This window comes from Plectrocnemia conspersa, unplaced genomic scaffold, assembly GCF_051122295.1.
Source record: "Plectrocnemia conspersa isolate PC_06_02 unplaced genomic scaffold, ASM5112229v1 ptg000007l, whole genome shotgun sequence".
Taxonomy (NCBI): Eukaryota; Metazoa; Arthropoda; class Insecta; order Trichoptera; family Polycentropodidae; genus Plectrocnemia; species Plectrocnemia conspersa.
The window spans coordinates 11,505,003-11,517,553 of NW_028277171.1; the positions used below are offsets into that span (position 1 = coordinate 11,505,003).

General features: G+C 29.1%; 1 protein-coding gene across 1 annotated transcript in view; it reads left to right on the forward strand.

The window, feature by feature from the left end:
* The first annotated feature begins 7,262 nt into the window (after positions 1-7,262).
* LOC148233929 (protein Wnt-6-like) overlaps positions 7,263-12,551 on the forward strand; it is a 47,279-nt gene continuing 41,990 nt past the window's right edge. The window contains exons 1-2 of the mRNA XM_088188919.1: positions 7,263-7,385; positions 9,862-9,979. Coding sequence (XP_088045045.1) covers positions 9,921-9,979 — 59 coding nt within the window. The 5' untranslated portion in view covers positions 7,263-7,385; positions 9,862-9,920. The remainder of the gene's footprint in view (positions 7,386-9,861; positions 9,980-12,551) is intronic.

A 12,551-nucleotide genomic window follows, 5' to 3' on the forward strand; every position in this document is an offset into this window, starting at 1 on the left:
ACTAGAAACAATATGTGTTGTACATATATTTAAAAGCCACTGTGACGAGTTTGGTGTAATAATTTAATAATTACTGTGTTGGTTTTTCTTTGTTCGAAATTAGTGGGTGAAGCCAAGACAACAAAGTTGAAAGGCACTTGCATTTCTGTCAGCGGAGAGTGTAATGTTGATTGAATGATTTCAAAATATAATAGTGCGTTTCCATCGAGTGTTTTCTTAGTGTCATTTGAAGATGCCGAGAAGAAAGCGACGAGTGGACCCGCTTAAAAGGATTCCCTTGTCAAGTGGCAAAGCCCACTTGAACCTCGAGTGGGCCTGGTCCAGCTGAGAAGAGCCTACCTATGATGGACTCTACACACCTGTACACATACATACATACATGTACAAAATATTATAAATATACACTCTCATCAGATTTACTTTTTGGGCGATTAATTAATTCATTCTATAGTATGCTTCACATCTATATTATGTCAATGTGATTGACCACTCTTTGTGATTACTTACATTGATATTATCAGCTTCAATGCTTATCGATCGTTAATAGGCCAACGACCCATCACTCACAAGATTGCAATCCGATCGTTGACCGCGACAACGATTTGCGATTACTAATATGAGTTTATCTTAATTACTAAGACAGATTTATACAATGCGTGATATAAATCTATTACATTCTTTGGTTGGTTTTCGTGTCACATTAAAGTTTTAGATAATTATGTAGTTTATTAAAAAAATATTTATTAAAGTTAGAAACTTGAGATCTTCCTGATAATTGGAGATTTTTTGCCGGTAATTATCAAAATAAAAATAAGTTATTGTTCCATTATAACTGTATTAAAAAAAATGGTGTCCTAAATTCGGCAATTTTATCTCACAATTCTTCTTCGCGTATATTATACAAGAAATATAATTTTGATAAATGTGAAACGAGCACGCTATTTGTATATTATTACTTCTCTATCTATATATAAATTTATGGAAAGTGGTTTTTCATGTAGGCAATACATGTGCAAAAAAACTAATAATTATGTTAAAAAAGGGTATTTTTTTTCATATACTGAGAAAAATTGTAGGGAGAGGATGTTTTAAAACCGCAAAAAAATATCTAGCTTCTAGATTTAAGTTAAAATATTATAAATAAATATTTTTTCAGTTAGACTGTTACATACCTTCGTGGTAGCTTGCTGCCCTATAAATAAACATATTTATACGACATCACACTCGTCTGAAGATTATTTGACTTAATAAACTTTGAAATGGATTACATTAAAAATTTATCACCAATTTTAATTTTTATAGTTTGCACTTAGAAAAGCTTATTAGGACACAATACATAGAGCATATCTTAATATTTAAAGCAAATTATATTCAGTCAATTAAGAAAATAATTAAGTATTCTTTAGTAATTTATTACTCTTTTAAAGAAAATAAAGACAAAAACAGAAATTTATTAAAAAATGAGCGCAGATACTTTTTTAATATAATAAATATCTTGAAATTATTCATGTATATAAGGATTCAATTAGCGATTTTTTTTCTTTGCATTTTGCAAAGCCAGAGTGCTCATTTTAGTCCAGTCAAGAATATTAAACGAAAGAGAAATATATACATCTAAAAGAGCATACTGTTATTAAAGTGAGCCAATTTACAATTGTAATATAATATTTGGTTACTAGAAAAATATTTTAAGGTGCTTGTCGTTTAATTTTTAACTCTTACTTTTTACAACGAAAATCCCATTTTATCGTCTTTGTGTTTATCGTTTTAATCCTTTGACTAGTGAGTTAATTTGTTAGTATACACATGGAGTGAGTTAATTTTACGAATATTTTCCTTATTATTTTTCTTGATATTTGTTTATTATTATTTATATTGCATTTATAGTAAGTTAAAGAAAATGATCAGTGTTTCTCAGCGTTTAATTGGTTTGATTTATTTTACTATTTTTTGTATTAATGTGTATTAATTATTTATTATATTTTAACACTCTTATAATATTGAATTTCATTAATTTATTTTACATATTTTTTATATATAATATTTTTCGGGTTTTGTCGATTATTTTTATATTAATTTAGAGGCAATCAATATTTTTTACAAAATAAATAAAACATATCTTTTGTTATGTTCATTTACGTACTCTTTAATTTATTCGTATTATTTTTATAAAAATCATTTATTAAAATTTAAAAAATAATTTCGAAATAAAATGTTTTTTATTCAGTTAAATATGTAAATATATAACTATCTGGGGTACCTCAAAACAAAATCAACGAAAAAAAAATCCAGGAGACTTTTGTTTGCTTATTGGAAACATCATATATTTTTGATAATTTTTTGTATGTATTTACACGTGTGTAAAAAAGCATACATATTTATTTATTTTAAATGTTGATTAAAACATATTTTTTTATGTATTTATATATATTATTTTAAATTAAATATAAGCAGCAATTGAAAAACTATATTATAGAATAATAATGCATATTTTATTTTGGCTTAACAAATATTTTTTTATAAGGACCAAGGTGTATCAGATATTCTGCATTTAATTTTTATAGTAAAAATTTCTACTGTTGAGAATACTCGCTCGCTTTTCGTTGATGTTGGCATAATTTTGAGCGAAGATTTAGATTTTAAGTGCAACATTTTTAATCATTTCGTCAACTACATTTATTATTTTTTTAATGAAAAAATACTCAACTAGTTTATTAGTTGTTTGTATAATTCATCTTCAAATATCAACATCAAATTAATAAAATTGTCATTAGTATTATTTTATATAATTATTTTGGTATATCTGATTCAAAACTATCTAAATTATAAAAAAATCGTTTTAGTAAATTTTTCCTATTATTCAAAAATATTTTTGCGAGCAACTTCGAAAATATTATTATTTTTTATGTAATTTTAGATTTTAGCGCTGCAAATATTTCTAGTGATCAAAACAAACTTTTTAGTAAAAAAACAGTAATTTTTTTTAATATCCCGAAATTATCGGACAAAAATAGTAAGTGTTTTTGATTACAAAATTATTAAAACATTTCTTTAAATCTAGCTGAAACCATTATAACCAAAAGTTATTATTAAGAAATCGAAATTATTTACTTATCATCACACCAGTATATCGAAAGGTCTTATTCTCTTATACGACTATGCTTAACGAACTTTGCTTCATATGTTTCAATTCACCATAAATATTACCAACATCACGAGTTTAAGCATCTTGGCAAAGTTTTATTAATTACAGCACTTTATAACCAAAATAAATAAACCTATAATTATTTGACAAAATGTGTCGATCAACATAATGCTTATTTTTAGCTGGAATAAGAGTTTTTAAATTAAAAGATCATAAACTACTATTATTTTTCTGACAAACTAATGATGTTTGTTTTTAAAACATTTTAAATAATCAATTCCAAGACCATTATAATATTAGCTTATTGTTTCGTGTGTTTGTCTCCGTTGCTTACAATCATATTTCTGATTGAGTTTTGAGCTTCATTTTTGTATCCATTGTAAATGCTCTATGACCTTAACCCTTTGAACGCGGAAAGCGACTAAAGTCGCCCAATTGATTTTTTTATCTCATTACGCAAAAATCAGTAAAAAAAATGCTTTTCAAGAAAAAACTTTTTTGTGAATAAACATAAAATCACATTTTAAATGAATAAGAATTAAAAAATCAGAACATTTAAGCACAGTATCAAGGTAAAATTTGCATTTTTCAAAAAAAAAAAAAAAAACAATAAAATATTATTTTTGATTAACGCGTTCAAAGGGTTAATTCTATATTTTTAATAGTATTAGTTTAAAAATGTTTCTTTTTTGATTAATCTATGTGTGAAATCAAGAGGTAATGAATTGCTGCACATTTACATTTTTTATCTCGTTTCTAAAAGGTATTCTTCTTGCAATACTTGATATGATTTCTTCAGTCAGTGGTTATGTGAGGGCAGCATATTTTATAGATGCGGCCCTGGAAAAAAATAATCGTTCATCTGCTTGCTCCCGAGCGAACGATTTCGCTAAAATCACCCGAACGAAGATGTAATAAAACTTGTTTATTTTTTATCCCCATCCACAGTCGATGTCATATTCTTATGTGAATTTATTAGTTTCACGGTACAAGGCACCCACATCAACACTGCAGCCACGGTCTTGGCAATCAACACGGTATAAAAGGTTGAATTATGCGTTTCTGATGTTAATTGCGAAACAATAAAAATACCATAATTCGCATTCTTGCGATGAAATATTGCTGGGATTATCTATTAACGGACGGGATTATGCCGATGCACAATATAAGGTCAGATACCCACCTGATCGACAAATGACTCCGCTTTGTATTCAAAGAACGCAAAAAACGCATAATTTTAGATTATGTATTGGAGTTTTGGTGATTCAGAGTCAACATTTATTAATTTTATGACGCAAAGCCGTGCTATGTTAATTCTTAACTCAATGAACCGTAAGTAAGTTTTTGATTATTCGTTTAAAGATTCACTGTCGTGCCATATCAACAAAATATATGTTACAAGTGAAACATGTAAAACATGATTGTTATTACTCCATTAGGAGGAATGCCACGTTACAGTCTACGAAGAAAACGCTTGTTCATCGTCAATCTGACACGAAAACGTTTATACAAAATTACGGCGAAAAAATGAGAAATGCTAACCTGAAATAAATCAGCAGGTACGTCAATTGTGACGTATACAAGAACAGTGACGTCACAAGTTCTATAAAATATTAACATATTTAGCAATTGTCGATAAATTTTCAAGGCTAAAAGGCACGTATTAGCAATGGGGGTTTTTCTTTTCGCAATCGCTATTCGATTGAAAAAATTATCATAGGGAATCCCGATGTGATCTGTATTACTAGTAATTTACTTCAATTAGGAAATGCAATGTAGTAAACAAGGCATTTATGGTTGCTTGCTCATTCATAAAATACATTGCTTGGTATTAGATATATTAAATGGCATAATAAATTACACATTATAATAACTTTTCAAGCGCAATTATATAATAATAACTCATAAATGAAAATAGCATTTTTTTTGTTATTTTTTTAATTCTACCAACACTTGGGTGCTTCGTTTGTGTCATTACAAAATAAAATTAGCAATAAGTGGATTATATGTATTTTTACATTAAATGACAAATTAGAAATTAAAGTAGCTTGAAATATAATATATATATATATATAAATCGCAAGGAATTGATTAAATTTTGGAACACTTATTTGCAAGTAAATATGACATCCTCCATTCTTATCTGCTGCAAAAATTGCACCTTAATATAGTAAGTGCAATTAAAAAATAAAAGTACAGTAAAAAGTGAATCAAATGTGATTTTTAATTTACTAATTGGAAAAAAATACCTGTAATTCAGTAATGGAAGTTTTTTAAGATTAGTATAAAAATATGTATTATATATTATTTTTAAAGTTTTATTTTGTATAACTTGCAATTTAAAAACAATATTATCACAGGTGTATTTCACACCAGGAAAATATACGTTAAAATAAGTCTAATAATAGTTTGTGTACTAAGATTGTATTTTTGTAGTAGGCGCGCTCTTTCTATAAAATATCAGGTTTGTGTGTCGCAATTGCAGCAAGCCCTTATCCCTTTATGCTAGATTTTCATTCTAATTTACTGCTTTGTTCACTTTGGAGAGTCGGTGATAAAGTTTGTTTATATTTCGTAAATTTATTCTGGTTGATTTAATTTTTTAATTGGTCAATTTTATCTTGATATTTAAAATATATAAAAATATTGGCGCAATTCCAGCAAATTTTATTAGGCCTAATTTATCATATTTTTTAGCACGGATATTCTATACATAAATAAATAAATAGAAGCCAAAGACACAATCAACGGAATAATTGTATCTTTGATTCGTGGATTTTTGAGGCTTTCCTATAGATGTTTTAGATAGATAATTTTCAACCTTGCATATTTTTAAATAAATAGTAAACACAAAGCTTATGGTTACTATCAATTTACAATGACTTCTTATTCTGTTAATATTGTAAGCTAGTCAGTGTTGGCAAGTCGCAAGTAAACAATGAAATTAGTTGACAATTTTTGCCTTATATTTTAGCACATTATATAACCCAGATAATCCAGACACATTTAATTTATTACTGATTTTATAAAAAAGAAAACGACTAATGCTCAAAAACAGATTGTATGAAGTAAAAAAAGTATTGGTATTCAGTAATTGAATGTATCATTCTAGCAGTTCAGTTTTTAGCTCGAAAATGAAATGAAATACATGACAACAGTAACGGGAAATTAAAAAATTTAGTGCTTTAAAAAGAAAGCTTTTACAGGTTAAGGCGTTCAGGAACTTATTTTAATAAATCAAGATTCACTAATGACCTTTACAGCACCCGTCCAGGTTACATGTTATGTATTAGATATTATTAGGAACTTATCACTTTTGAAATTTACTTTATTGCTATTTAAATAAAGATAAATTTATTACGTATTATTTGAACATAATATTGTAGTATTTTAGTAGTAATACTTTTAATATAAAGTTTATTCTCATCTTTATTAATTTCTTGTACTTATAAATATCGGAAGAGGGTGTTTTAAATGGTTTTGTATTTCTGAATTTGACTGTATTACCATTGATTTATAATCTACCTAAAATATAATTTCGCTTCTAGTTTTTTGAAATATACGGGGTTCAGGTACCGAAAGCTAATGTCAATGTTATTGTTATTGTATATATATATATATATATATATATATATATATATATATATATATATATATATATATATATATATATATATATATATATATATATATATATATATATATATATATATATATATATATATATATATATATATATAATATATTTTTTTAATGCACTGCTTACAATTTTTTATACGAATGATTTGTTTATTGTTTCTTAGTCAGTGTTTTTGTTTATTTGTTTATTGTTTCTTAGTCAGAGTGTTGTATGGGCACTACAGATATGTTTTTATATTGGCTAATAATTGTTATTGTGAACCATTTTTTAAAACAAATCTGAGCTATTCAATATTGCAGGTCAGGACAAGACTAGACAGCGTCTCGTCCCGTGCGCGGATCAGGTGATCTATGCGGGACCCGGCGCCTCAGCCCCTGAGGCGCGGGACCCCAGGCCAGAGCGGATTTCGCGTCGGCTATTTCTGTCCGGGCTAATGAAAATTCATAGGCCCGATGGGATTCTTCACCGAATCGCGAGATGAAGAAGAAAATAATGGTGTGTGTTGGTGGGGATGCGGCCGGTCATGTCGAGATGCCGGCGGCCGCCAGTCAGCGAGCGCCCGCCGACGCGTACCCACATCGGACACCTCGCCACTGAAAGGTACGTACCCCTGCGTCGGCAAAAGCCAGAGGTATCCCCGACGATACCTGCGATAGCACTGAATCGAGTTTATCCCGAAAAAATCGAACAAACCGCGAGAAAAACGTACCGGGCTTCGTCCGATCATCGAGTGACACAATCGGTGTCATCGTGAGTAAACACCATAAGATTTTATAAATTTGTTGTGGGAGTAGATAACAATGAAAGTAGAAGGGGTGATGTACTTGTATATGCGAATGCGAATAATAATGCGGTTTTAACCTCTCGTGTCTAGACCGATCCGATCGCCAGGTAGTCTTATGATATTTCCTAAATGGTAAGGATTTATTTAATCCGGTAATAATTTATTATATCGCCTAATATTATTATCCTATCATATTGATTATATCATAAAGCTTTCTATAAATCATTAACCAAGCTTGTTATTTATCGGTCCGAAAAATCGGAAATAGGCTGTCATCAGACCGAACTCATGGCATTGAGTGTAGATACCATTAGACTTCTTAGTCTTTTAATTTATATATCAAGCTATGGTGGGAGTGGATGACAATGCAAGTGGAGGGGATGATATACTTGTGTGTTTTTTTATACATATATATAATAATGCGGTCTATACCTTTCGTATCAGGTAGTTTACCTCTTAATATATCTAAAGTGATAGGTAGTTCCACTTCTTATGTAAAATTTAATTATACTCAAATACAATATTTTCACTAGAGCAATTTCAATATAAGAAGAACAACAATGGAATGCTTAACACTTGTCATTGAATTAGCATGACAATGTGAACTTAATATGTATTTTATGTAATTCATGTACATATTTGATTATCACGCAGTTTTAGCACATATTATAAAGCAAATTGATACTAAGTTGTTTTATTAATATGGATCATTACACTAATACTGATTAATTAATCTACATTACATAGGATATAAAATTTGCTTATTTGATCTATCTAAAAACATTGAAGTGAATACATAGATTTTTTTGTCCTCTAATTTTTGTGGTCTCACCTCGGTCGCCTCAATCCTTTCGCTATCATTTTATTTTCCGGTTCAGTTCAACGCACGGGACGAAATAATAGTGACCGATTTTCTCATACACCGTTACAATTTTAAGATTTTACTTTCATCTAATAGTATTCGCATATTCATCAAATCATTTGTGACTTTAATGAACTATTAAACTTAAGTAATTCATTTATGGTGATGAGCAAATCAATCAATGCAATACGTGTTTATGTTTATATTAAAATTATATTTTTTAGTTCAATATTCTTATGTGACAAAAAATGTAATGGATTCACAGTAATATGATGCATCTAGCTACGTAATGACTAAAGCAAGTATAATAAAAAATGTTAGCAAAAAATAGCTATTCCGTTATAATTTGTACTTCACTTAAATGCTTGTTTTAATAATTGACATAAATCTAAATTGTTATTAAACTTTTTTGGGTAAATACTGAGTAATTAAAGTACTTACAAATTATTTTAAAAATATGTAGTATCTTTCGTTTATGCTTGAATTCACGCATTACTTCAACCCATTTCTGTATTGTCAATACATACGAATTGATGTTCAAAATTGTCTTAGTAAATCACAATATCAATGTTGTTATATATCAAATAAAAGCCACAATATACAATATAATGAAGAAATCTACATTAAAAATGGTTCTATCCATTCGTCTTCAATTCAATTATTAATTTTAACTATTTCTGCATTGCTAAAACATGCAAATTGATATATAAAATAGTCTTAGCTAATCAATATATCGATGAATTAACAAATATAAGCTACAGTTTATCTCGGAGTAATATACGATACAATAAAGAAATCTACACAAGCTTGTTCCTGAATTTACGCATTACTGACTAATTTCTTATTGTTTACTTTAGGTAATTAATATATCAATGTTGCTCCTATAAAAATAAAAACTTCATATTATCTTGGGGGTAATATACGATACAATGAAGAAGTCTATCTAAAATGATGATATTTCGTTCTTGAAATTACCGCTAATGTACAGAAAAAATACTTTGTTTTCATCCAATATATTTTATTAAATTGTAAGCATAACTTATACTTAAAACACCAAATAGATTTTAGTAATACTGAAATTTTAAACTAAACATATTAAAAGTGTCATTTTTATTTCATAATAATATTCCTCAAAGCCGATTCCAGAATTCACACCTTGATATATATATATTAACAAATAATCTTGTATTGCGGTTAAACTATGAATATTTAAAATTTTACTGATTTATAGAATAACTTAAAATTAAACTATCAGCAATCAAAATCTCGAGTTTTACGGTAATGTTGATGTGACGCAATTCCTTCACAATTAATATTCACAGCAGTTTTTTCACTTTTTTTCTTTTGTATACAAAAGAGTCTAGTGCCTCTTCTGTGTCCAAAATTTGTTATCTTAATACGTTTATTAAATGTTTATTTTTTTAATATAGATCGGTTGGAACGTGTGATGGACCGCAAAGGATGATTCAAACGGGGTAAGGGCGGGAGGATGCGGCCCGCCCTTTTGGCAACCTGCCTGCTTCTTCTGGCGCCCATTATAGCCTTGATGTGAGTATTATACATGCCCATGCCGTGTGGCAACGCCACCACGAAATCATTATCTCGATGGCCCGCTGCACTGCGGTAGGCCTAAACGCCACGAGGAGACCTCTCGAGCCGCTTTTCACTTTGTGGCCCTCAGCATCTGCTTCTTCGCATTAGCGCTCGCGCGATAATTTGATTAACGGCGTTTAGTGGACTATCACAGGTCTTATTGTGGGCCAGAATCGGTGCTAATTAATTCCCCGGCCATAGCACAAAAGGCTGTGTATGCTAGAGGCGGTTTCGTAACCCGGTGAATTATTATTAACGGCCATAATTGAAGCAAACATACCTGTGTGCGTGCTTGCACAGACATGGCACGAATCACTGTACCAATATTTGCAATTCGATTCGGTTTGTTTTTGTTTGGTTGTATTTTTAGAGTTGAACTATTGCGTTTTTTTAGTCGTTTTAAATTTATATTATACATATAAATATTAATATACATATTTTTTATCTATACGACCTGCAATATTTTTGTTATGCTCAAATTTTTCCTCTTGTAAAGTCAGATACATACTCATTTTAATTAATTATATGTATGATAATGTAGGATTTACGTATCATAAGTTTAGTAAAAATGTACATTTTAAATATTTTTTATTTTATTTACCGAGAGACTTGTTTTTCTTAATGATATTTTGTATTGATCTATTCTTATTATGGTGTCATGTCTGGTTCCATTCCTTGTCAAAACTAATACATAGCTGTTATATTTGGGATGATATCTTCTTATAATTTTTTTTCCTCGCATCATGTGAATGAAATTCATCCCTTGATTAAAAGAAGCTCTCGATTTTATCTCATCATGGAAAAAAACCGTTCGTTATAGACATTTTATCCATGAGACTTTAGAGCCATATCTCAATTGCTTTCGTTCTTTTAAACAATTTGTATAATTTACATATGTATTTTAAATACTCTACTCTTTCTTCTCAGTTATAAAATCATTTTTTTATATTAAATATATTTGAACATAGAATTTTTTATGCTTTACTAATTTATGACATACAGAGATCAGCAAAGATCGTTTACGTTTTTATCATAAATGGTTCGTGAAATATGGCCTGTTTAATACTGCCTTTATATTTATATAAATTCACATATAATCAAATATTGCTAAATTAAAAAAAAAGTTATAATATATCTATATTATAAAACAGAAAATACACATCTGGCTATCACAGAAACATCTTCTAAATGATGAACAGTAGCTACGTGACATTTGCACATGTCATTTTTTTACCTATTAAGGATATTATTTCATTCAACTTTAAAGTTTCCACATTAGTTTTTCAATTTCCAATTTTTAATATTATTTGTAGGTACCGGATAAGGTAAAATTCACTGTGATTTTTCAACTTTCAACATTAATTACCACCAAAATTGCGTTATAATAAGTTGAAATGATCTAATGTCAGTGGGAAATTAGCGCTATAATAATACAGACACAAATATGTATATTTCCGGTCTCTGCATTTGGAAGTTTAATACAACCATAGCGAAGCAGGGAAGTAAACGTATGTACTTAAATGTACGTAATGTACTTAAATTATTATTTTCATAGTTACAGGATGAATAAAATTAATTATAATATATAAAGAATGAGTTTAAATCTATTTTGGGCGAAGCCAAGTAATAAAGCTAGTATAATTTAAACCGGCACGTTGACGACTAATACCTAAAAGACCTGGGTTCGAATTCCATATAGACCCTATTTTTAATTTCTATCGTATCTGTGAGATGAAGATTAGTTATTATCTTATAAATATAGTTTCAATCTATCATTACAGATTAAGTTATTTATTTTAATTTAATTTTTTATTACAATTCTCACCGTTATGATTTGCCAGGTTTTCTCAATGCGTCATGATGGTCATTATACTAAAAAAAATCGACATTACACATACAATACAGAAACTCAATCATACGCTTATATGTGTACAAACGTATCGATACACACTCTTTGACAGAGGTTCTCAAACGCTGGCATCCTGGCCGCAACGGACAAGAATAAAGGACGCGATCGCAACTCTTTAGGGCACTAAGTTGCTGAGCATTGAATTGTCAACACCACTTCTTAGCAACTTTAAAAAGTGCTTCATTTAGTAGACATTATAATGCATTATATCATAACGCTCCTATAAAAAGGCACAAGGATACAAATACAGTTACGACCTATACTCTTTCTTGTAGAGATATCTGATACACTTTGTTTGAATTCTCTTCATAACGCATAACGAAACCGAGCATCTTTGGCACCTTATGGCAAACTTTCCGATTTCTTAGATTTTCCTAATCTCAAGCTATGTAGTGCATAGTGACATATTTTATATCAGGTAGATATATTAATAATTTGAAATTAATAAAATAAAAGTCACTGACTTTTAATTTAATCTAGTGTCTCGTTACTTATTAGTGGTTGTTGATTGTACCTCATTGTAACACATTAGGCTAACGCCTGTCACGTTGCCACTTCTAAATACTTTTCCAAATATTACTCAACAGTACGATAGCGCAATTGAATTGAAAGACATGG